Source organism: Rhinoraja longicauda, chromosome 34, assembly GCF_053455715.1.
Source record: "Rhinoraja longicauda isolate Sanriku21f chromosome 34, sRhiLon1.1, whole genome shotgun sequence".
Lineage (NCBI taxonomy): Eukaryota > Metazoa > Chordata > Chondrichthyes > Rajiformes > Arhynchobatidae > Rhinoraja > Rhinoraja longicauda.
Genome location: NC_135986.1, coordinates 24,208,578 through 24,231,640, shown reverse-complemented (window position 1 = coordinate 24,231,640; position 23,063 = coordinate 24,208,578). Strand labels below are relative to the sequence as shown.

At 45.1% G+C, this 23,063-nt stretch overlaps 1 protein-coding gene across 1 annotated transcript in view; it reads left to right on the top strand.

Annotated features, from left to right (window-relative positions):
• The window catches only part of nxf1b (nuclear RNA export factor 1b), a 98,073-nt gene that overhangs the window by 62,244 nt on the left and 12,766 nt on the right, over nucleotides 1–23,063 (top strand). Inside the window, exons 13-15 of the mRNA XM_078427823.1 lie at nucleotides 215–270; nucleotides 2,103–2,210; nucleotides 4,763–4,821. Coding sequence (XP_078283949.1) covers nucleotides 215–270; nucleotides 2,103–2,210; nucleotides 4,763–4,821 — 223 coding nt within the window. The remainder of the gene's footprint in view (nucleotides 1–214; nucleotides 271–2,102; nucleotides 2,211–4,762; nucleotides 4,822–23,063) is intronic.

Here is a 23,063-nt window from a genome sequence, read left to right as displayed (position 1 = left end):
CTAAGATACTCCAGCTTTTTGTGTCCATCTGCACTTAAGTAGTTACACATGCATCGTAAGTCACCGGGGGGGGGGGGGGAGGAATCTATAATTATATATGGTTTAATTATTTAACTTCTTGCAAAGAAGAATTGTTAGAAGTGCTCATGTTGACTACTCAATGATATTTAGCTGTTGTGGTCCATTAACCTTGCTGTTTGCTTGTCGTTAACAGGGCAGTTACTTTGGCACGGAGGAAATCAAGGTCCTTGTGACGCGTTTCATTCAGCAGTAAGTAGCCTTGAGCTCAGGTGAGCATTGCATGGCAATCGAAAGGAACCTGTCCTTGGTTCTGGAGATGCGCATAACTGCAGGTGCTGGAATCTTGAGCAAAACACAAGAGTGCTGGAGGAACTCGGCGGGTCAGGCAGCCTCTGTGGAGCGGGGTGAAGAGGTGACGCTTCAGGTTGGAACTTTGGTGGCAAGAACAGAAAAGCAGACTATTATCTGAATGGTGGCCGATTAGGAAAAGGGGAGATGCAACGAGACCTGGGTGTCGTGGTACACCAGTCATTGAAAGTAGGCATGCAGGTGCAGCAGGCAGTGAAGAAAGCGGATGGTATGTTGGCATTCATAGCGAGGGGATTTGAGTATAGGAGTAGGGAGGTTCTGCTGCAGTTGTACAGGGCATTGGTGAGACCACACCTGGAGTATTGCGTACAGTTTTGGTCTCCTAATCTGAGAAAAGATATTCTTGCCATAGAGGGAGCACAGAGAAGGTTCACCAGATTGATTCCTGGGATGGCAGGACTTTCATATGAAGAAAGACTGGATAGACTCGGCTTGTACTCGCTGGAATTTAGAAGATTGAGCGGGGATCTTATAGAAACTTACAAAATTCTTACGGGGTTGGACAGGCTAGATGCAGGAAGATTGTTCCCGATGCTGGGGAAGTCCAGAACAAGGGCTCACAGTTTAAGGATAAGGGGGAAGTCTTTTAGGACCGAGATGAGAAAGTTTTTTTTCACACAGAGAGTGGTGAATCTGTGGAATTCTCTGCCACAGAAGGTAGTTGAGGCCAGTTCATTGGCTATATTTAAGAGGGAGTTAGATGTGGCCCTTGTGGCTAAAGGGATCAGGGGGTATGGAGAGAAGGCAGGTACAGGATACTGAGTTGGATGATCAGCCATGATCATATTGAATGGCGGTGCAGGCTCGAATGGCCTACTCCTGCACCTATTTTCTATGTTTCTATGTAACCCTTCTTCAGATTGATTGGTGTCTAAAGAACGGTCTCAACCTTAAAAGTCGTCTGTTCATTCCCTCCACGGATGCTGCCCGACCCGTCAAGTTCATCCCGCACTTTGTGTTTTGCAATCCTTGAATCTATTTTCCCTGCCAATGTTGGGTCAACTATTGCTTATTTGATTTGGACTAGGTAGAATATAATTTATTTTGCTCTATATTTCCCCCAAAACCCAAATAGAAGAAAATATACAAGCTTGAAGTTTTTTTTTTTTTTTAAAGCAAAAGTTGTTAGTATTGTCTCTCCTCGTGTGATTTGTGTATCCTGCATTTTGTTTTCTGTAAATGTCAAGCTCTTGGCCTAATATTTCTGACCTAGGATGCATTGCAATGACATTCTAAGCAGTTAGACACAAAATGGTGGAGTGACTCAGCGGGTCAGGCAGCATCTCTGGAGAGAAGGAACGGGTGACTGAGTCTGAAGAAGGGTCTCGACCCGAAACGTCGCCCATTCCTTCTTTCCAGAGACGTTGCCTGTCCCGCTGGGTCACTCCACCATTTTGTGCCTATCTTTGGTGTAAACCAGCGTCTGCAGTTCCTTCCTACACAGAGAATGGATGGGGTCCTGGATTGGAATTGCAGGGGTCCCAGGCGGCAATGGAGGTCACAAGGGTGACAGGGGGTCCCGGGATGGAATTGCATCGTGACGGGGAATTGGGGTGGGTGCCGAGAGGGAATTGATGGGGGGGGGGGGGGCTCAGGGTGGAACTGTGCATCACTTCAGTAGCCGTGCTCCACTTTGGTAGCCGTGCCCCACTTCAGCAGCTGTGCGCCCCTTCGGTAACGCGTTCCCTCACTCTGCTTGTCCTCTCTTGCAGGTACTACACAGTGTACGATTCGACGGACAGGCAGGCACTGCTGGATGCTTATCACGATACAGCCTGCTGCTCGCTGAGTATCCCCTTTTCACCACAGAACCCTGCCAGGTTAGTTCACTGCCGAACAAACCATTTCAGAATTGAAGTGATGGGAGAGGAGGTTGTCCACGATGGGCAAGAAGACCTTTGCCATCGTTCACACGCGGTGGTCCGCTTTTCACGGACCAAGTGTAAATGCATAGGGAAGGTTTAGAGGGATATATATGGAGTAAGTTTAGTTTAGAGATTCAGGGCGGCACGGTGGCGCAGCGGTAGAGTTGCTGCCTTACAGCGAATGCAGCGCCGGAGACTCAGGTTTGATCCCGACTACGGGCGCCGTCTGTACGGAGTTTGTACGTTCTCCCTGTGACCTGCGTGGGTTTTCTCCGAGATCTTCGGTTTCCTCCCACACTCGAAAGGCGTGCAGGTATGTAGGTTAATTGGCTTGGCAAATGTAAAAAAGAACTGTCCCTATTGTGTGTAGGATAGTGTTAATGTGCGGGGATCGCTGGGCAGCGCGGACCCGGTGGGCCGAAGGGCCTGTTTCCGCGCTGTATCTTTAAATCTAAAAAAAATCTAAATCTAAACAGGCCCTTGGCCCACCGAGTCCGCACCGACCAGTGATCCCCGCACACTAACACTATCCTCCGCACACTAGGAGACAATGTACACTTATACCAAGCCAATTAACCTACAAAACTGTATGCCTTTGGAGCGTGGGAGGAAACTCCGTTTTCTTTGGAGCAGAGGAGACCGAGAGATGTGCAAAATTATGAGGGAAAAAGTGGGATTGTTGGTCAGAAACCTTTCCCCATAGTGGAGGTTTAATTTAGCGATACAGCATGGAAACAGACCCTTTAGCCCCACCCCCGAGTCCATACCTACACGTTCACATTAGTTTTGTGTTATCCCACTTTCTCATACACTCTCTAGGTGCAATTTACAGAGGCCAATTAACCTACAAACCCGCGTGTCATGGGGATGTGAGAGGAAACCCACGTGGTCACAGAGAACATGCAAACTGTATGCATGCACACAAGCACACGCACACACAGAGACAGACAGACAGCACCTGAGGTCATGATTGAACCCTGGTCTCCGGTGCTGTGAGATCCAAGTAACAAGATCCATGATTCAATTTAATTGTCACGTGCACCAATTAAGGTACAGTGAAATTTGAGTTACCAAACAGCCATACTAAGTAAAAAGCAACAAGACACACCGACCGCCACATAAAATAAAATTGAACATAAAGACCCACCACAGCGGAACCCACATTCCTCACTGTGATGGAAGGTAATAAAGCTCCATCGTCTTTCTCTTTGTTTGGCGCTGTTGAACCGTCCGCAGTTGCCGCTGCCGATGATCCGATTTGCGAGCCCTCGCGTCGGGATGATCAAACTCCGGCATCGGGACGGTTGAAACTCTCCGCGGGGCGAGAGGGTAGAGTTTACGGTGGGGATGAAGAGGTTTAGAGGGGATCTGGGGAAGAATTCGTTTTTACTCAAGAGCAGCTGAAATGTAGAGAGCGCTCTCTGAGTGGATGGTGGAGATGGAAACTCTTAACATTGATCATGTGTCTGGGCATGCACTGGAATCATCAAGGCCAAGTAGTTTCTTGCTATTGAGGGAGTGCAGCATAGGTTGACCGGATTAATTCCCTGGATGGTGGGACTGACATGTTTAGTTTAGAGATACAGTGCGGAAACAGGCCCTTCGGCCCACCAAGTCCGCAATCCCCGCACACTAACACTATCCCACACACACTAGGGACAATTTTTACATTTACCAAGCCAATTACATACCTGTACGTCTTCGGAGTGTGGGAGGAAACCGAAGATCTCGGAGAAAACCCACGCAGGTCACGGGGAGAACGTACAAACTCCGTACAGACGGTACCCGTAGTCGGGATTGAACCCGGGTCTCTGGCGCTGCGTTCGCTGTGAGGCAGCAACTCTAGCGCTACACCACCGTGCCATCCTCAATGATGAAAGAATGGGTCGTCTGGGCTTGTATTCACTGGAATTTAGACAGATGAGAGGGGATCTTATAGAAACATATAAAATTCTTACGGGACTGGACAGGCGAGATACAGGAAAAATGTTCCCGATGTTGGGGGAGTCCAGAACCAGGGGTCACAGTTTAAGAATAAGGGGTACAAGGCGATTTAGGACTGAGATGATGAAAAACCTTTCGAGACAGCACCGTCATTCAATATGATCACGGCTGATCATCCAGAATCAGTATCTCGTTCCTGCTTTCTCCCCACATCCCTTGACTCCGTTAGCCCTAAGTGCTATATCTAACTCTCTCTTGAAAACATCCAGTGAATTGGCCTCCACTGCCTTCTGTGGCAGAGAATTCCACAGATTCACAACCCTCTGGGTGGAAAAGTTTTTCCTCAACTCAGTCCTAAATGGCCGACCCCTTATTCTTAAACTGTGTGACCCCTGGTATCATGCTGATCTATCTTTCCCTATCAACCCCTTTCTCCTGCCGTCTCCCTGTTTGTTGGCATTTGTATATTTCTGCATGGCTACAGTGTTGAAAAATGTTATTGAGGTGCAACTGTTATCTCGGCCATACATTAATGTCTTACAAATTGTCCTGTCTCTAAACAGGAGCAGCTTGGGAGAATATTTCAAAGAAAGCCGAAATGTAAAGAAGCTTAAAGATCCAAGTAAGAAAACTGCTTTGTATCTTATGTTCCAGTACCTCAGTATGATTGCCTCTGCTGTAGATATATGAAGTCATTGCCTGAATGTAGACTTTAGAGATACAGCACGGAAACAGGCCCTTCGGCCCACGGAGACCGACCGACCGCACCGACCGGAATTCGCCCGTACGCGAGCACTATCCTACACACACCAATTTACCATTTTACCAAGGGTCTGAAGAAGGGTCTCGACCCAAAACATCACCCATTCCTTCTCTCCTGAGATGCTGCCTGACCTGCTGAGTTACTCCAGCATCTTGTGCATAAATACCTTCGATATGTACCAGCATCTGCAGTTATTTTCTTACACTTTAGTATACCAAGGGTCTGAAGAAGGGTCTCGACCCGAAACGTCACCCATTCCTTCTCTCCCGAGATGCTGCCTGACCCGCTGAGTTACTCCAGCATCTTGTGAATAAATACCTTCGATTTGTACCAGCATCTGCAGTTATTTTCTTACACTTTATTTTACCAAAGCCAATTCACCCACAAACCCGCACGTCTTTGGAGTGCGGGAGGAAATCGAAGCACCCGGAGAAAACCCACGCGGTCATTGGGCGAACGTACAAACTCCGTACAGACAGCGCCCGTAGTCAGGATCGAGCCCGGGTCACTGGCATAGCTTCATTGCTGCACCACTGTGCTGCCCTTGCCTGTCATTGGGAATAGTTTTCAATTTTGAATGCACTTGTTTAAAACAATCAAATTTTACGAGACATGGAGTCATGAGGTGATACAGTGTGAAAATAGGCCCTTCGACCCAACTTGCCCATACTGGCCGACAGGTCCCAGCTACACCAGTCCCACCTGCCTGCGTTTGGTTCATATCCCTCAACCTGTCCCGTCCATGTACCTGTCCAAATGTTTCTTAAACGTTGGCATAGTCCCTGCCTCAACTACCTCCTCTGGCAGCTTTTTCCATACACCCACCTTTTGTGTGAAAAACCCTCAGGCTCCAACTATATCTTTTCCCCTTCACCTTAAACCAATGTCCTCTGGTCTTTGATTCACCTACTCTGGGCAAGAGGCTCTGTGCATCTACCCAATCTATTCCTCTCATGGAATGAGGCTGACTGTGTTTTGATGAGAGATTATGGGTGTCAGGGTTTATGGGGCGAAGGCGGGAGAATGGGGTTAGGAGGGAGAGAGAGATCAGCCTGGACTTGATGGGCCGCATGGCCTAATTCTACTCCGATCACTTATTATCAATCTAAAACTGAAAGTAGAAAATGCTGAGGGGGGGGGGAACGCAGTAGGTCAGTCAGCATTTATGAGGGGAAGGAAAATATTCAACATTTTCTGTCTGTGACTCTTTGCCAGTAAATCTGGAACATTCTCCTTCCACGAATGCTGCCTGATCTGCTGAATATCCCCAGCATTTAGTGCGGCATGGTGACGCAGCGGTAGAGTTGCTGCCTTAAGTGAATGCAGCGCCAGAGACCCAGGTTCCATCCTGACTACGGGCGCCGTCTGTACGGAGTTTGTACGTTCTCCCCGTGGCCTGCGTGGGTTTTCTCCGAGATCTTCGGTTTCCTCCCACACTCCAAAGACGTGCAGGTTTGTAGGTTAATTGGCTGGGCAAATGTAAAAATTGTCCCTTGTGGGTATAGGATAGTGTTAATGCGCGGGGATCGCTGGTCGGCGCGGACCCGGTGGGCCGAAAGGGCCAGTTTTCACGCTGTATCTCTATCTCTAAACTCATTTACTTTTGTTTTAGCTGGTGGATAGGTTGGATAGTTGTAAGCATCTATGAAGCTTTTCACTTCCAAACTTTAATTTTTTTTAGAGTCCAGCATGCTTAATTGTCATATTCCCCCGGATCAGAACAATTACACTTTTAATTTGCTGCAGCTTTGCAGGCACATTAAACGCCCAACAAATATTCAACAACTAAACAAATATACAATTACTTATCAGCTATTCTAGGTAAACCAGACCGAGATACTGCAAGTCAAAGTATGCACTGTGTCCTTAGTGCAAAGTTCATCGTGGTTCAGTGCTGAGGTAGGGTTGTGCAGGACGATTCACCAGTCTGATGGTAGTTTGGAAGAAGCTGTTCTTATAGACAACAGACAATAGGTGCAGGAGTAGGCCATTCGGCCTTTCGAGCATTCAATGTGATCATGGCTGATCATTCTCAATCAGTACCCCGTTCCTGCCTTCTCCCCATACCCCCTGACTCCGCTATCCTTAAGAGTTCTATCTAGCTCTCTCTTGAATGTATTCAGAGAATTGGCCTCCACTGCCTTCTGAGGCAGAGAATTCCACAGATTCACAACTCTGACTGATAAAGTTTTTCCTCATCTCCGTTCTAAATGGCCTACCCCTTATTCTTAAACTGTGGCCCCTTGTTCTGGATTCCCCCAACATTGGGAACATGTTTCCTGCCTCTAACGTGTCAAACCCCTTAATAATCTTATACGTTTCGATAAGATCCCCTCTCAACCTTCTAAATTCCAGTGTATACAAGCCTAGTCGCTCCAGTCTTTCAACATACGACAGTCCCGCCATTCCGGGAATTAACCTAGTAAACCTACGCTGCACGCCCTCAATAGCAAGAATATCCTTCCTCAAATTTGGAGACCAAAACTGCACACAGTACTCCAGGTGCGGTCTCACTAGGGCCCTGTACAACTGCAGAAGGACCTCTTTGCTCCTATACTCATCTCCTCTTGTTATGAAGGCCATGGAGCCTGGAGGTCACGGTTCCCATGCTCCTGTACCACCTTCCCCATGGTAGCTGCAAGATGGGAGCGTGGCCATAAAAGTGTTTCACCTTCTCTCCTCCTTTGGATTGAGTCGTTCAACAAAAGCAGTGACGAGATCGGTCAAAGTCAGCATGGATTTATGATGGGGAAATCGTGCTTGACTAATCTGTGGAATTTTTTTGAGGATAGAAACATAGAAAATAGGTGCAGGAGGAGGCCATTCGGCCCTTCGAGCCAGATCATGGCTGATCGTCCCCAATCAATACCCCGTGCCTGCCTTCTCCCCATATCCCTTGATTACACTAGCCCTAGAGCTCTATCTAACTCTCTCTTAAATCCATCCAGTGATTTGGCTTCCACTGCCCTCTGTGGCAGAGAATTCCACAAATTCACAACTCTCTGCGTGAAAAAGTTTTTTCTCACCTCAGTTTTAAATGGCCTCCCCTTTATTCTAAGACTGTGGCCCCTGGTTCTGGACTCGCCCAATATTGGGAACATTTTTCCTGCATCTAGCTTGTCCAGTCCTTTTATAATTTTATACGTTTCTATAAGATCCCCTCTCATCCTTCTAAACTCCAGTGAATACAAGCCTAGTCTTTTCAATCTTTCCTCATATGTCAGTCCCGCCATCCCAGGGATCAATCTCGTGAACCTACGCTGCACTGCCTGAATTACAAGGATGTCCTTCCTCAAATTAGGAGACCAAAACTGTACACAATACTCCAGATGTGGTCTCATATACAACTGCATGTAACAAGTAGAATGGATAAGGGAGAGCCAGTGGATGTGGTGTATCTGGACTTTCAAAAAGCCTTTGACAAGGTCCCACACAAGAGATTAGTGTGCAAAATTAGAGCAAATGGTACTGGGGGTAGGTTATTGACATAGATAGACACTGGTTGGCAGACAGGAGGCAAAGAGTAGGAATTAACAGGTCATTTTCAGAATGGCAGTGATTAGTGGGCTGCCGCAAGGCTCAGTGCTGGGACCCCAGTTGATTACAATATATATTAACGATTTAGATGAGGGAATTAAATGTAACTAAGTTTGCGGTGGCAGTGTGACTTAGATAGGTTGGGTGAGTGGGCAGAAGCATGGCAGATGCAGTATAATGTGAATAAATGTGAGGTTATCAACTTTGGTGGCAAGAACAGGAAGGCAGATTATTATCTGAATGGTGTTAGATTAGGAGAAGGAGAGGTGCAACAAAACCTCGGTATGCTTGTACATCAGTCACTGAAAGTAAGCGTGCAGGTACAGCAGGCAGTGAAGAAAGCTAACGGCATGTTGGCCTTCATTGTGAGAGGATTTGAGTTTAGGAGCAAGGAGGTTCTACTGCAGTTGTGCAGGGCCCTGGTGAGACCGCACCTGGAGCATTGTGTGCAATTTTGGTCTCCGAATTTGAGGAAGGATATTCTTGCTACTGAGGGAGTGCAGCGTAGGTTCACCAGGTTAATTCCCGGGATGGCGGGACTGACATAGGATGAAAGACTGGGTGGACTGGGCTTGTATTCACTGGAATTTAGGAAGGAAGGAGATCTTATAGAAACATATAAAATTCTTAGAGGATTGGATAGGGTTTTTTTTATTTTTATTTTTTTTTATTTATAGAATTTTCAATAGGCATACAAAAATACATAAGTGGATAAATATAAGGGAATACATAAGCATAAGCAATGGCAATGTATAACATAAATATCCCCAGGTTGTGTAAAACAAATTGTTATCTATACCTAGAAGATATGTCGGTATATATATGAAAAAGATAAGGATAAAAGAAAAACGAAAAGAGAGAGAAAAAGAAGAAAAAAGAGAGGAAAAAAAAACAAAACAAAAAAAACAAAAAAAACAGACTGTACCAGGTGGTTAACGAAAACATAGTAGTGTCGCCCGCTCCAATCCCCTCTACCTGCATAAAGCAATATCAAGAAGAACGAAAAAGGTTGGAATAAGGTCACATTACATGATATGAAAATATTGAATAAATGGCCTCCAAGTCTGCTCAAATTTGATCGAAGGTTCGTAAACAGTACTTCTAATCTTTTCCAAATTTAAACATGAAATAGTTTGAGAAAACCAATGAAATAAAGTAGGAGGATTGATTTCTTTCCAATTCAACAAAATAGATCTTCTGGCCATTAATGTAAGAAAAGCAATCATCCGACAAATGGGGGGAGATAAACAAGTAGAGTCTATCATTGGTAAACCAAAAATTGCAGTAATGGGATGGGGCTGTAGATCAATATTCAAAACCGTAGACAAAGTACTGAAAATGTCTTTCCAGTACCTTTCCAAGGAAGAGCATGACCAAAACATATGGGTAAGAGAAGCTATCTCAGAGTGACATCTATCACATATAGGATTTATATGGGAATAAAAACGAGCCAGTTTATCTTTGGACATATGAGCCCTATGAACGACTTTAAACTGTATCAAAGAGTGTTTAACATATAACATATAACAACTACAGCATGGAAACAGGCCTGTCCGGCCCTACCAGTCCACGCCGACCATTCTCCCTGACCTAGTCTCATCTACCTGCACTCAGACCATAACCCTCCAATCCCCTCCTATCCATATACCTATCCAATTTACTCTTAAATAATAAAATCGAGCCAGCCTCCACCACTTCCACCGGAAGCCCATTCCATACAGCCACAACCCTCTGAGTAAAGAAGTTCCCCCTCATGTTACCCATAAACCTTTGTCCCTCAATTCTGAAGCTATGTCCCCTTGTTGGAATCTTCCCCACTCTCAAAGGGAAAAGCCTACCCACGTCAACTCTGTCCTTCCCTCTCAAAATTTTAAAAACCTCTATCAAGTCCCCCCTCAACCTTCTACGCTCCAAAGAATAAAGACCCAACCTGTTCAACCTCTCTCTGTAGCCTAAGTGCTGAAACCCAGGCAACATTCTAGTAAATCTCCTCTGTACCCTCTCCATTTTGTCGACATCCTTCCTATAATTTGGCGACCAGAACTGCACACCATACTCCAGATTCGGCCTCACCAATGCCCTGTACAATTTCAACATTACATCCCAACTTCTATACTCGATGCTCTGATTTATAAAGGCAAGCATACCAAACGCCTTCTTCACCACCCTATCCACATGAGATTCCACCTTCAGGGAACAATGCACAGTTATTCCCAGATCCCTCTGTTCCACTGCATTCCTCAATTCCCTACCATTTACCCTGTACGTCCTATTTTGATTTGTCCTACCAAAATGCAGCACCTCACACTTATCAGCATTAAACTCCATCTGCCATCTTTCAGCCCACCCTTCCAAAAGGCCCAAGTCTCTCTGTAGACTTTGAAAATCTACCTCACTATCAACTACTCCACCTATCTTAGTATCATCTGCATATTTACTAATCCAATTTGCCACACCATCATCCAGATCATTAATGTAAATGACAAACAACAGTGGACCCAACACAGATCCTTGGGGCACTCCACTAGACACTGGCCTCCAACCTGACATACAATTGTCAACCGTTACCCTCTGGTATCTCCCATTCAGCCATTGTTGAATCCATCTTGCGCATTTAGCGCATATAGAAGAAAAGTTAACAAGTCGAAGAATTTTATTCCAATTGTCAATAGGGATAGTAAGATTAAGTTCTCTTTCCCAATCATTCTTAATTTTATAAAAGGGATCAGAGTGTATTTTCATAATTATATTATAAAGATTTGATATTACACCCTTTTGAAGGGGGTTTAATTGTAACATATTCTCCAAAATACCCTTAGAGTCTCGGTTAGGGAAAGAAGGAAGAACCGTGTTTAAAAAATTCCTAATCTGTAAATATCTAAAAAAGTGATGACTGGACAAATTATATTTGTTAGATAATTGTTCAAAAGACATGAAACAATTATCCAAAAATAAATCTGAAAATCGTACTATACCTTTAATCCTCCAAACTAGATAGGCTTGATCCATCAGGGAGGGGTGAAAGAAAAAATTCGATACAATGGGCATCTCTAAAATAAAATAATTCAATCCAAAAAATTTCCGAAATTGAAACCATATTCGTAAGGTATGTTTAACTATCGGATTGTCAATTTGTTTATGTAACTTAGAAGGAGCTAAAGGAAGAGAAGTTCCTAAGATAGAGCCCAATGAAAATCCTTGTACCGATTTAGTTTCCAAATCTACCCAATGAGGACTCGGAGATAAGTCCAAGTCGTTTAGCCAACATTTCAGGTAACGAATATTAGTTGCCCAATAATAGAATCTAAAATTAGGCAATGCCAATCCACCTTCCTTTTTGGATTTTTGTAAATGTTTTTTCCCTAATCTAGGATTTTTATTTTGCCATATATATGAAGATATTTTAGAATCAACTTTATCAAAAAAGGATTTGGGAATAAAAATTGGTATTGCTTGAAATATATATAAAAACTTAGGTAAAATAATCATCTTGATAGCATTAATCCGGCCTACCAGAGATATTGATAATGGTGACCATTTAGTACATAAACATTTAATCTGCTCCAATAAGGGTAAACAATTAACCCCAAATAAATCCTTATGTTTTTTGGTAATCTTAATCCCTAAATATATAAAATAATCATTAACTAATTTAAAAGGTAAGTTATTATAAATTGGAACCAGTCTATTTAAAGGAAATAGTTCGCTCTTATTAAGATTCAATTTGTATCCAGAAAAAGTGCTAAACTGAGCTAATAAAGATATAACTGCAGGAATAGAATTTTCAGGATCAGAAATATATAATAGCAAGTCATCTGCATATAATGACAATTTATGTGTTTCCATTCCACGAATAATACCAGAAATGTTGGGGGATTCTCTAATGGCAATTGCCAAAGGCTCCAATGCAATATTAAATAATAAAGGACTAAGGGGACAACCTTGCCTAGTACCACGAAACAATCGAAAAAATGGTGATCTTTGGTTACTAGAAAAAACCGAGGCAACTGGAGTTTGATAAATCAATTTAATCCAAGATATGAATGTTGGACTAAAATTAAACTTCTCAAGGACCGTAAATAAATAAGGCCATTCCACCCTGTCGAAAGCTTTCTCCGCATCTAATGAGATGACACATTCTGAAGTATTACATGGAGAAGTATAGACAATATTCATCAACCTTCTAATATTAAAAAAGGAATACCGGTTTTTGATGAAACCTGTTTGGTCGTCCGAAATAATTTGAGGTAATGTCTTTTCCAACCTCATCGCCAATAACTTGGAAAAAATCTTAGAGTCTACATTTAACAGAGATATTGGTCTATAAGAAGCACAGTCAGTGGGATCTTTGTCTTTTTTCAAAATTAAGGAAATAGAAGCTCTATAAAAAGATTGTGGTAATTTGCCCAGGCTAATTGCTTCTTCAAAAACTTTATAAAGCCAAGGGGAAAAAATAGAGGAAAATAACTTATAAAATTCCACTGTATACCCATCTGGGCCTGGAGCTTTCCCAGAATTCATTGAAGAAATAACATTCTGGATTTCTATATTCGTAAGCGATTTATCTAGTGATCAATTTTCTTCAAATGATAATTTTGGAAATTTCAATTCCCCTAAAAAATCATGCATATTATTAGAATCTTGCGGGAATTCAGAGTAATATAAAGAAGTATAAAAATCCTGAAAAGATTTGTTTATCTCGTCATGATTAGCTGTCAATTCCCCATTCTGTTTACGAATCTTAACAATTTGACGCTTGACCGAAACATTCTTCAACTGATTAGCTAACAATTTACCGGATTTATCACTGTGTATGTAAAATTCAGATCTAGATTTCATTAATTGATTTTCAATCAAAGATGTACAGGTATGTAGGTTAATTGGCTGGGTAAATGTAAAAATTGTCCCTAGTGGGTGTAGGATAGTGTTAATGTACGGGGATCGTTGGGCGGCACGGACTTGGTGGGCCGAAAAGGCCTGTTTCCGGCTGTATATATATGATATGATATGATATGTGAGTAACAGATTGTGTTCCATTTGAAGTTCAATTCTCTGCTTATAAAGCTCCCTAGTAGGAGCAGTCGAGTATTTCTTATCGATTTCTTTAATCCTATCAACCAATAAAAGAGTCTCATTCTTGATACGTTTCCTCAAAGCTACAGAGTAGGAAATAATCTGACCACGTATGTATGCTTTGAACGTGTCCCAGAGTATCCCATAAGAAATTTTCTCAGTCGAATTCGTTGAGAAGAAAAAGTCAATCTGTTCCTTCATGAATTTAATAAAGTCCTGATCTTGCAGTAGGGTAGAATCAAATCGCCAATACTTGGTGGTAAAGACTGTATCTGTTAACTTGATGGAGAGCTTCAGTGGGGAGTGGTCCGAAATGGCTATGATGTCATAGTCACAACCAGTTACAGATGGAATAAGACGAGAGTCAATAAAAAAGTAATCAATTCTCGAATAAGAATGATAAACATGTGAAAAAAAAGAAAACTCTTTGTCTTTGGGATGAAGAAATCTCCAAATATCAACCATTCCAGAGTCAGTCAAAAAGGAATTAATATGAGAGGCCGACTTGTTTTGTAATGGCTGAGAAGATTTTGATCTATCTAACAGGAGGCAAAGAGTAGGAATTAACGGGTCATTTTCAGAATGGCAAGCAGTGATTAGTGGGCTGCCGCAAGGCTCAGTGCTGGGACCCCAGTTGATTACAATATATATTAACGATTTAGATGAGGGAATTAAATGTAACTAAGTTTGCGGTGGCAGTGTGAGCTGTGAGGAGGATGCTGTGAGGCTGCAGGGTGACTTGGATAGGTTGGGTGAGTGGGCAGAAGCATGGCAGATGCAGTATAATGTGAATAAATGTGAGGTTATCAACTTTGGTGGCAAGAACAGGAAGGCAGATTATTATCTGAATGGTGTTAGATTAGGAGAAGGAGAGGTGCAACAAAACCTCGGTATGCTTGTATATCAGTCACTGAAAGTAAGCGTGCAGGTACAGCAGGCAGTGAAGAAAGCTAACGGCATGTTGGCCTTCATTGTGAGAGGATTTGAGTTTAGGAGCAAGGAGGTTCTACTGCAGTTGTGCAGGGCCCTGGTGAGACCGCACCTGGAGCATTGTGTGCAATTTTGGTCTCCGAATTTGAGGAAGGATATTCTTGCTACTGAGGGAGTGCAGCGTAGGTTCACCAGGTTAATTCCCGGGATGGCGGGACTGACATAGGATGAAAGACTGGGTGGACTGGGCTTGTATTCACTGGAATTTAGGAAGGAAGGAGATCTTATAGAAACATATAAAATTCTTAGAGGATTGGATAGGGTAAATGCAGGGAAAATGTTCCCAATGTTGGGGGAGTCCAGAACCAGCGGTCACATAGAAACATAGAAACATAGAAAATAGGTGCAGGAGTAGGCCATTCGGCCCTTCGAGCCTGCACCGCCATTCAATATGATCATGGCTGATCATCCAGCTCAGTAGCCCGTACCTGCCTTCTCTCCATACCCCCTGATCCCTTTAGCAAAAAGGGCCACATCTAACTCCCTCTTAAATATAGCCAATGAACTGGCCTCAACTACCTTCTGTGGCAGAGAATTCCACAGACTCACCACTCTCTGTGTGAAGAAATGTTTTCTCATCTCGGTCCTAAAAGACTTCCCCCTTATCCTTAAGCTGTGACCCCTGGTTCTGGACTCCCCCAACATCGGGAACAATCTTCCTGCATCTAGCCTCTCCAATCCCTTAAGAATTTTATGTTTCTATAAGATCCCCCCTCAGTCTTCTAAATTCCAGCGAGTACAAGCCTAGTTTATCCAGTCTTTCCTCATATGAAAGTCCCGCCATCCCAGGGATCAATCTGGTGAACCTTCTCTGTACTCCCTCTAAGGCAAGAACGTCTTTCCTCAGGTTAGGAGACCAAAACTGCACACAATACTCCAGGTGAGGTCACAGTTTAAGAATAAGGGGTCGGCCATTTTGGACTGAGATGAGGAAACACTTTTTCACCCAGAGGGTTGTAGATCTGTGGAATTCTCTGCCACAGAAAGCAGTGGAGGCCAATTCACTGGATGTTTTCAAGAGAGAGTTAGATTTAGCTCTTAGTGCTAAGGCAATCAAGGGATATGGGGAAAAAGCAGGAACGGGGTACTGATTTTGGATGATCAGCCGTGATCATATTGAATGGTGGTGCTGGCTCAAAGGGCTGAATGGCCTACTCCTGCACCTATTGTCTATGTTTCAAGGGGGGACTTTCTGAATTGAAACTTACTGAATAGTGAGCGGCCTGGATCGAGTGAATGTGGAGAGGATGTTTCCACTAGGACCAGAGGCCATACCCACAGAATAAAAGGACGTACCTTTAGAAAGGAGATGGGGAGGAATTTCTTTAGTCAGAGGGTGGTGAATCTGTGGAACTCATTGCCACAAACGTCTGTGGAGGCCAAGTCTATGGACATTGTTAAGGCGGAGATTGGAAGATTCTTGGTTAGTGTGGGTGTCAGGGGTTATGGGGAGAAGGCAGGAGAATGGGGCTGAGAGGGAAAGATTGATCAGCCATGATTGAATGGTGGAGTAGATCGGCCGAATGGCCTAATTCTGCTCCTAGAACATTGCCTTACAGCGAATGCAGCGCCGGAGACTCAGGTTTGATCCTGACTGCGGGTGCCGTCTGTACGGAGTTTGTACGTTCTCCCCGTGTTTTGCGTGGGTTTTCTCCGAGATCTTCGGTTTCCTCCCACACTCCAAAGACGTGCAGGTTTGTAGGTTAATTGACTGGGTAATATGTAAAAATTGTCCCTAGTGTGTGTTGGATAGTGTTAATGTGCGGGGATCGCTGGGCGGCGCGGACCCGGTGGGCTGAAGGGCCTGTTTCCACGCTGTATCTAAATCTTTTTTAAAAATCTGAAACTTGTAATTCACCCGTAGTATTTAGACAAAGTGATAAAATTCAGGGGGTCTTTGATCTGAGTAACGTCTTGAGGCAGCACTTACTGTACATCCCCTCAGTAACGGGGGAAGACGATACCTGTGATGGACTGGGCAATGTCCACTATTTTCTGCTACTTCAAGCAGATGTTCTTACTGTGAAATAGAAGCAGAAAACTCTGGCTGCACTCAGCGGGTCAGGAGATCTACAGACCTTCGAGTTGACAAACTTTCAGCTTTATTCTCCACTGACCTGCTGAGGCAGTAATTTTTGTTTTGCAGAAGATAGTCACTTAATCAGGCAATTGACCCTGATCACGAGGGTTGAAACAAAATAATATTTTAGATTTAGAGATACAGTGCAGAAACAGGCCCTTCGGCCCACCGGGTCCGCGCCGCCCAGCGATCCCCCCACACTAACACTATCCTACACACACTAAGGACAATTTTTACATTTGCCCTGTCAATTAACCTACATACCTGCACGTCTTTGGAGTGTGGAAGGAAACCGAAGATCTCGGAGAAAACCCACGCAGGTCACGGGAGAACGTACAAACTCCGTACAGACGGCGCCCGTAGTCAGGATCGAACCTGAGTCTCCGGCGCTGCATTCGCTGTAAGGCAGCAACTCTACCGCTGCGCCACCGTGGTTTGTTTTAGCAAAAATAAAATAAATAGTGTTACGCCTCCTCTCCTTGTTTGAATTGACTCATTCAGCTTCAAAGCACCTAGAGTATTAAAACAGAGATACAATTCAGCACCAGGTTTCGAGCAGCCATTGTCTGGTCCATCTGCAAACTTATACTTGCCATAAAGCGGGTTTCATTTTAACCATCGGATCCCGCATCACTTTCTAAACCCGCCCCAGCCCTTTTTGAGAAGTTGCTTTAGATTTGATGGGAGACTGCACCTATTGCAGGATATATTTGCATGCGATTGTGGCAATCTTACCTGCCTTTTGTAGCCACGACATAACAATCTGTAATCTTTCATTTATAATCTATCCTTTGATAAGGGTAGGTTTGAGATAGCTTCTCGGGTTTTTGTTGCTTTTCCCTTCCCTGGAAGACGCTGACTCAGACTGATCTTTTGTTTTCTGCTGCCTGCTAGTCGTCTGTCTTTGTTTGATCTCTGCAGACGGATATTAGCTCAGGCTGTGTTTTCTTTTGTCATCGTGCAGTAGTTTGGCTTAGAGATACAGGGCGGAAACGGGCCCTTCGGCACACCGAGTCCGCACCGAGCAGCCATCCCCGCACATTCGCACTACCCTACACCCACTAGGGACAATTTACACTTATAACCAAGCCAACCTACAAACCTGCACGTCTTTGGAGAGTGGGAGGAAACCGAAGATCTCGGAGAAAACCCGCGCAGTCACGGGGAGAACGTACAAACTCCGTACAGACAGCGCCTGTAGTCGGGATCGAACCTGGGTCTCTGGTGCTGCTAGTGCTGTAAGGCAGCGACTCTACCACTGTGCCGCCCCTCCGGCATTTGGAAGACGTTAAAGGCCTGTATTTTGTTCTTCTGGGTGTCCTAGTGCATCAGTCACTGAAAGGAAGCATGCAGGTACAGCAGGCAGTGAAGAAAGCCAATGGAATGTTGGCCTTCATAACAAGAGGAGTTGAGTATAGGAGCAAAGAGGCCCTTCTGCAGTTGTACAGGGCCCTGGTGAGACCGCACCTGGAGTACTGTGTGCAGTTTTGGTCTCCAAATTTGAGGAAGGATATTCTTGCTATTGAGGGCGTGCAGCGTAGGTTTACTCAGTTAATTCCCGGAATGGCGGGACTGTCATATGTTGAAAGACTGGAGCGACTAGGCGTATACACTGGAATTTAGAAGGATGAGAGGGGATCTTATCGAAAGATTATTAAGGGGCTGGACACGTTAGAGACAGGAAACATGTTCCCAATGTTGGGGGAGTCCAGAACAAGGGGCCACAGTTTAAGAATAAGGGGTAGGCCATTTAGAACTGAGATGAGGAAAAACTTTTTCAGTCAGAGAGTTGCGAATCTGTGGAATTCTCTGCCTCAGAAGGCAGTGGAGGCCAATTCTCTGAATGCATTCAAGAGAGAGCAAGATAGAGCTCTTAAGGATAGCGGAGTCAGGGGGTATAGGGAGAAGGCAGGAACGGGGTACTGATTGTGAATGATCAGCCATGATCACATTGATTGTCGGTTCTGGCTCGAAGGGCCGAATGGCCTACTCCTGCACCCATTGTCCATTGCCTATTGACTATTGGCTACGTGACACGTATATTTTTTAATTGTGCATTACCTGCACCATTTTGTCCACAAAAGAAAGCATTGAGTACAGGAGCAGAAGTTAACCAGGGAAAAAGCTGCACTTTGAGGCTGTGTTCAGCTACAATATAATATATAATATAAAGTAATATGATCGTTGATATGATCCCTGCCTTAACTCCACTTCTCCATACTTTGCCTCAGACCCTTGGAACAAAAGGCAGATCACCTCGGCCTTGAATTCATCCATCATTGCGGTTGAAGTAGAGTTTCAGAGATTCGTTACCTGAAAGAAAATTCTACATGTCTCCTCTCACCCCTTACTCTGAAATTATGCCCATAAATTATAGAGACACAAGGAAGTGAAGAAGGGTCTCGACCCAAAACGTCACCTGTTCCTTTTCTCCAGAGAGGCTGCCCGACCCCCTGGTTACTCCAGCTTTTTGTGTGTGTCTTCGGTATAAACCAGCATCTGCAGTTCCCTCCTACACAAGGAACTGCAGATGTTGGTTAACAAAAAGAGACACAAAGTGCTGGAGTAACTCAGGGGGTCAGGCAGCGTCTCTGTAGAACATGAACAGGTCACGGTGGCGCAGCGGTAGAGTTGCCGCCTTACAGCGAATGCAGCGCCGGAGACCCGGGTTCCATCCTGACTACGGGCGCCGTCTGTACGGAGTTTGTACGTTCTCCCCATGACCTGCGTGGGTTATCTCCGAGATCTTCCGTTTCCTCCCACACTCCAAAGACGTGCAGGTTTGTAGGTTAATTGGCTTGGTAAATGTAAAAATTGTCCCTAGTGGGTGTAGGATAGTGTTAGTGTGCGGGGATTGCTGTTCGGTGCGGACCCGGTGGGCCGAAGGGCCTGTTTCCGCGCTGTATCTCTAAATTAAACTAAACTAAAGGTGACGTTTCGGGTCGGGACTCTTCTTCTGAAGAACGTACTTGATGCCTAGACCAACTTCCGAAGAAGGGTCTCGATCCGAAACGTCACCCATTTCGTCTCTCCAGAGATGCTGCGTGTTCCATTGAGTTACTAGACCTTTTTGTGTCTTCAGCTGTCCCAACCTGAAATGTCATCTGTCCATGTTCTTGAGAGATGTTGCCTGACCAGCTTTGTTACTCCAGCACTTTGTGTCCCTCAAGTTATAGATTCCTCTGAGTCTAAAGCAAAATCTTAGCGCTCGCGATCCATCATTCTTTTAAATGTGACCAAACCTGTGTTCGTCGAGTTTATACGTTTTCCCCGTGACCTGCGGGGGTTTCCTCCGGGTGCTCCGGTTTCCTCCCACGCTCCAAAGACGTGTATGTTTGCAGGTTAATTAGCTTCGGTAAAAATTGTAAATTTGTCTCTAGTGTGTGTGGGATAGTGTTAATGTACATGGGTGGTCGCTGATCAGCGCGGACTCGTTGGGCCGAAGGGCCTGTTTCCGCACCGTATAGCTCTAAAGTGATGGGAGGATAAAACCATGGGAATGATGATCAGGCTGATCATCCAAAATTAGTGCGCCGTTCCTGCTTTCTCCCCACATCCCTTGATTCCGTTAGTCCTAAGAGCCAAATCTAACTCCCTCTTGAAGCCATCCAGTGAATTGGCCTCCACTGCCTTCTGTGGCAGGGAATTCCACAGATTCACAACTCTCTGGGTGAAAAAGTTTTTCCTCATCTCAGTCCTAAATGGCCGACACCTTATTCTCAAACTGTGACCCCTGGTTCTGGACTCCCCCGAACACGGGGAACATTTTTCCCGCATCTAGCCTGTCCGATCCTCAGTCTGAAGAAGGGTCTCGACCCGAACGGTCACCCATTCCTTCTCTCCCGAGATGCTGCCTGACCCGCTGAGTTACTCCAGCATTTTGTGTCTGCAATCCCTTAAGAATTGTAAACGTTGGATGATTGTTGTTTAATATGATGGATGCGCAAATGCAAACTGGCTGGAAGAGAATGTAGCTACTGACTGCCCAAAACTGCATCGGGTTAGGTCAGTTGATGAGATTGAGTGTGTGACTCCAGCTTGTGAAAAATCGCATTTGAGGGTATAATTTGCCCCTCAGCGCTGAACCCAAGCCCTGGGAGTGCAGTCTGTCTGCTTGGGTCTGGGCTGACACCACCGCTGCTCATTTTAGAAGTGTTAACCTAACGGAGGTTGTTGTTTACATTGCCTGTGGTTGTGACATTGAAGGCAGTTACCCGAGAGTCATTGTGAAGTCACTAAATAATCACAAGGGGACATCGAATCATTAACTTAACTGTTATCGGTTTGTTCTACACCCATTGCGTCGTTTAAGAATAAGGGGTAGGCCATTTAGAACGGAGATGAGGAAAAACCTTTTTCAGTCAGAGAATTGTGAATCTGTGGAATTCTCTGCCTCAGAAGGCAGTGGAGGCCAATTCACTGAATGCATTCAAGAGAGAGCTAGATAGAGCTCTTAAGGATAGCGGAGTCAGGGGGTATGGGGAGAAGGCAGGAACGGGGTACTGATTGAGAATGATCAGCCATGATCACATTGAATGGCGGTGCTGGCTCGAAGGGCCGAATGGCCTACTCCTGCACCTATTATCTATTGTTGGACTTTCCCACCAATGGACTACATGGTGTAAAACTGCAGCAAACCCGCCCAGAGTAAAGTGCTTCAGGGTGGCGCAGCGGTAGAGTTGCTGCCTCGCAGGTTCGATCCTGACCACGGGCGCTGCCTGTACGGAGCTTGTACGTTATCCCCGTGACCGCTTGAGTTTTCTTCGGGTGCCCCGGTTTCCTCCCGCACTCCAAAGACGTACGGATTTGTAGGTTAATTGTCCTCGGTAAAATTGTGAATCATCCCTGGTGTGTGTGGGATGGTGCTAGTGTGCGGGGATCGCCGGTCGGTGCGGACTCGGTGGGCCGCGCTGTATCTCTAAACTCAACTAAACAAATCTTAGAAGCAAACAAGCACACCGTGTTTGTAACCCTTCTGGTATTTGGTGGTTGCAAACTGCTCTTTGCCCATGCTGCCAGGAGGTGCAGTGGTACTTCCTCTCCATATCCATTGCTATTCAACTACATTATTTGGGGTCACTTGCACTAGTACAAGGCACTGCTCTAGATATTGTCGAGGGATTTTGAGATCATAGAGCACGGAAACAGGCCCTTCGGCCCAACTTGCCCTCAGCGACCAACATGTCCCGTCTACACTCGTCCCACCTGCCTGCGTTTGGCGCATTTATATACTAAAACTCTCGTTTGTTTGTTTGTTTGTTCCTGAACTACAGCCAAAATGGTACACGATAGCGTGACAATTTTAGGCCCACCTTACTCACCGTCATCCCTTTGGTGCTAATGGAAGGAGTTTCATTGAAATCGGTGTTATATTTTTCGTTATTCGCATTTTAAAGTTCAAATCTATCTCTGAGGGAGGGGGAACGGAGAGAGGGAGGGAGGGGGTTGGGGGGGGATGTTGGATAAGGGGGATTGAGGGGGGAGGGGAGGGGGTGGAGGGGAGGGAAGGGGGACGGGGGGGGGAGGAGAGGGTGCTGCACCAATGTAGCGGGTCCACTTGGTCTAGTATCCCTCTAAATCTATCCTATCCATGTACCTGTCTGAATGTTTCTTAAACATCACGATAGTACCAGCCTCAACCACCTCTTCCAGCTGCTCGTTCCATATACCCACTACCTTTAGTGTAAAAAAAAGTTACCCCTCGGGTTCCTGTTAAATCTTTCCCCTCTCACCTTAAACATCTGTCCTCTGGTTCTTGATTAATTGTCGTATTGTTTTGTGATTCCGCCTCTACCTGTGTGGATAACCTACTGTAAAGATCATAAGTGACAGGAGTAGAATTAGGCTATTCGGCCCATCAAGTCTAACCCGCCACTCAATCATGGCTGATCTGCCTCTCCCTCCTAACCCCATTTTCCTGCCTTCTCCCCCTAACCTCTGACACCGGTACTAATCAAAAATCTATCTCTGCCTTAAAAATATCCACTGACTTGGCCACTACAGCCTTCGGTGGCAATGAATTCCTACAGATTCACCACCCTCTGGCTCATGAAATTTCTCCTCATTTCAGTCTGAAGAAGGGTCCCGGCCCGAAACGTCACCCGTTCCTTCTCACCCGTGATGCTGCCTGTCCCGCTGAGTTACTCCAGCATTTTGTGTCTACCTTCGAAGTTTCTCCTCATCTCCTTCCGAAAAGAACGCCCTTTAATTCCGAGGCCGTGACCTCTAGTCCTGGACTCTCCCGCTAGATAGACAGTAGGTGCAGGAGTAGGCCATTCGCCCCTTCGAGCCAGCACCGCCATTCAATGTGATCATGGCTGATCATTCTCAATCAGTACCCTGTTCCTGCCTTCTCCCCATACCCCCTGACTCCGCTATCCTTAAGAGCTCTATCTAGCTCTCTCTTGAAAGCATTCAGAGA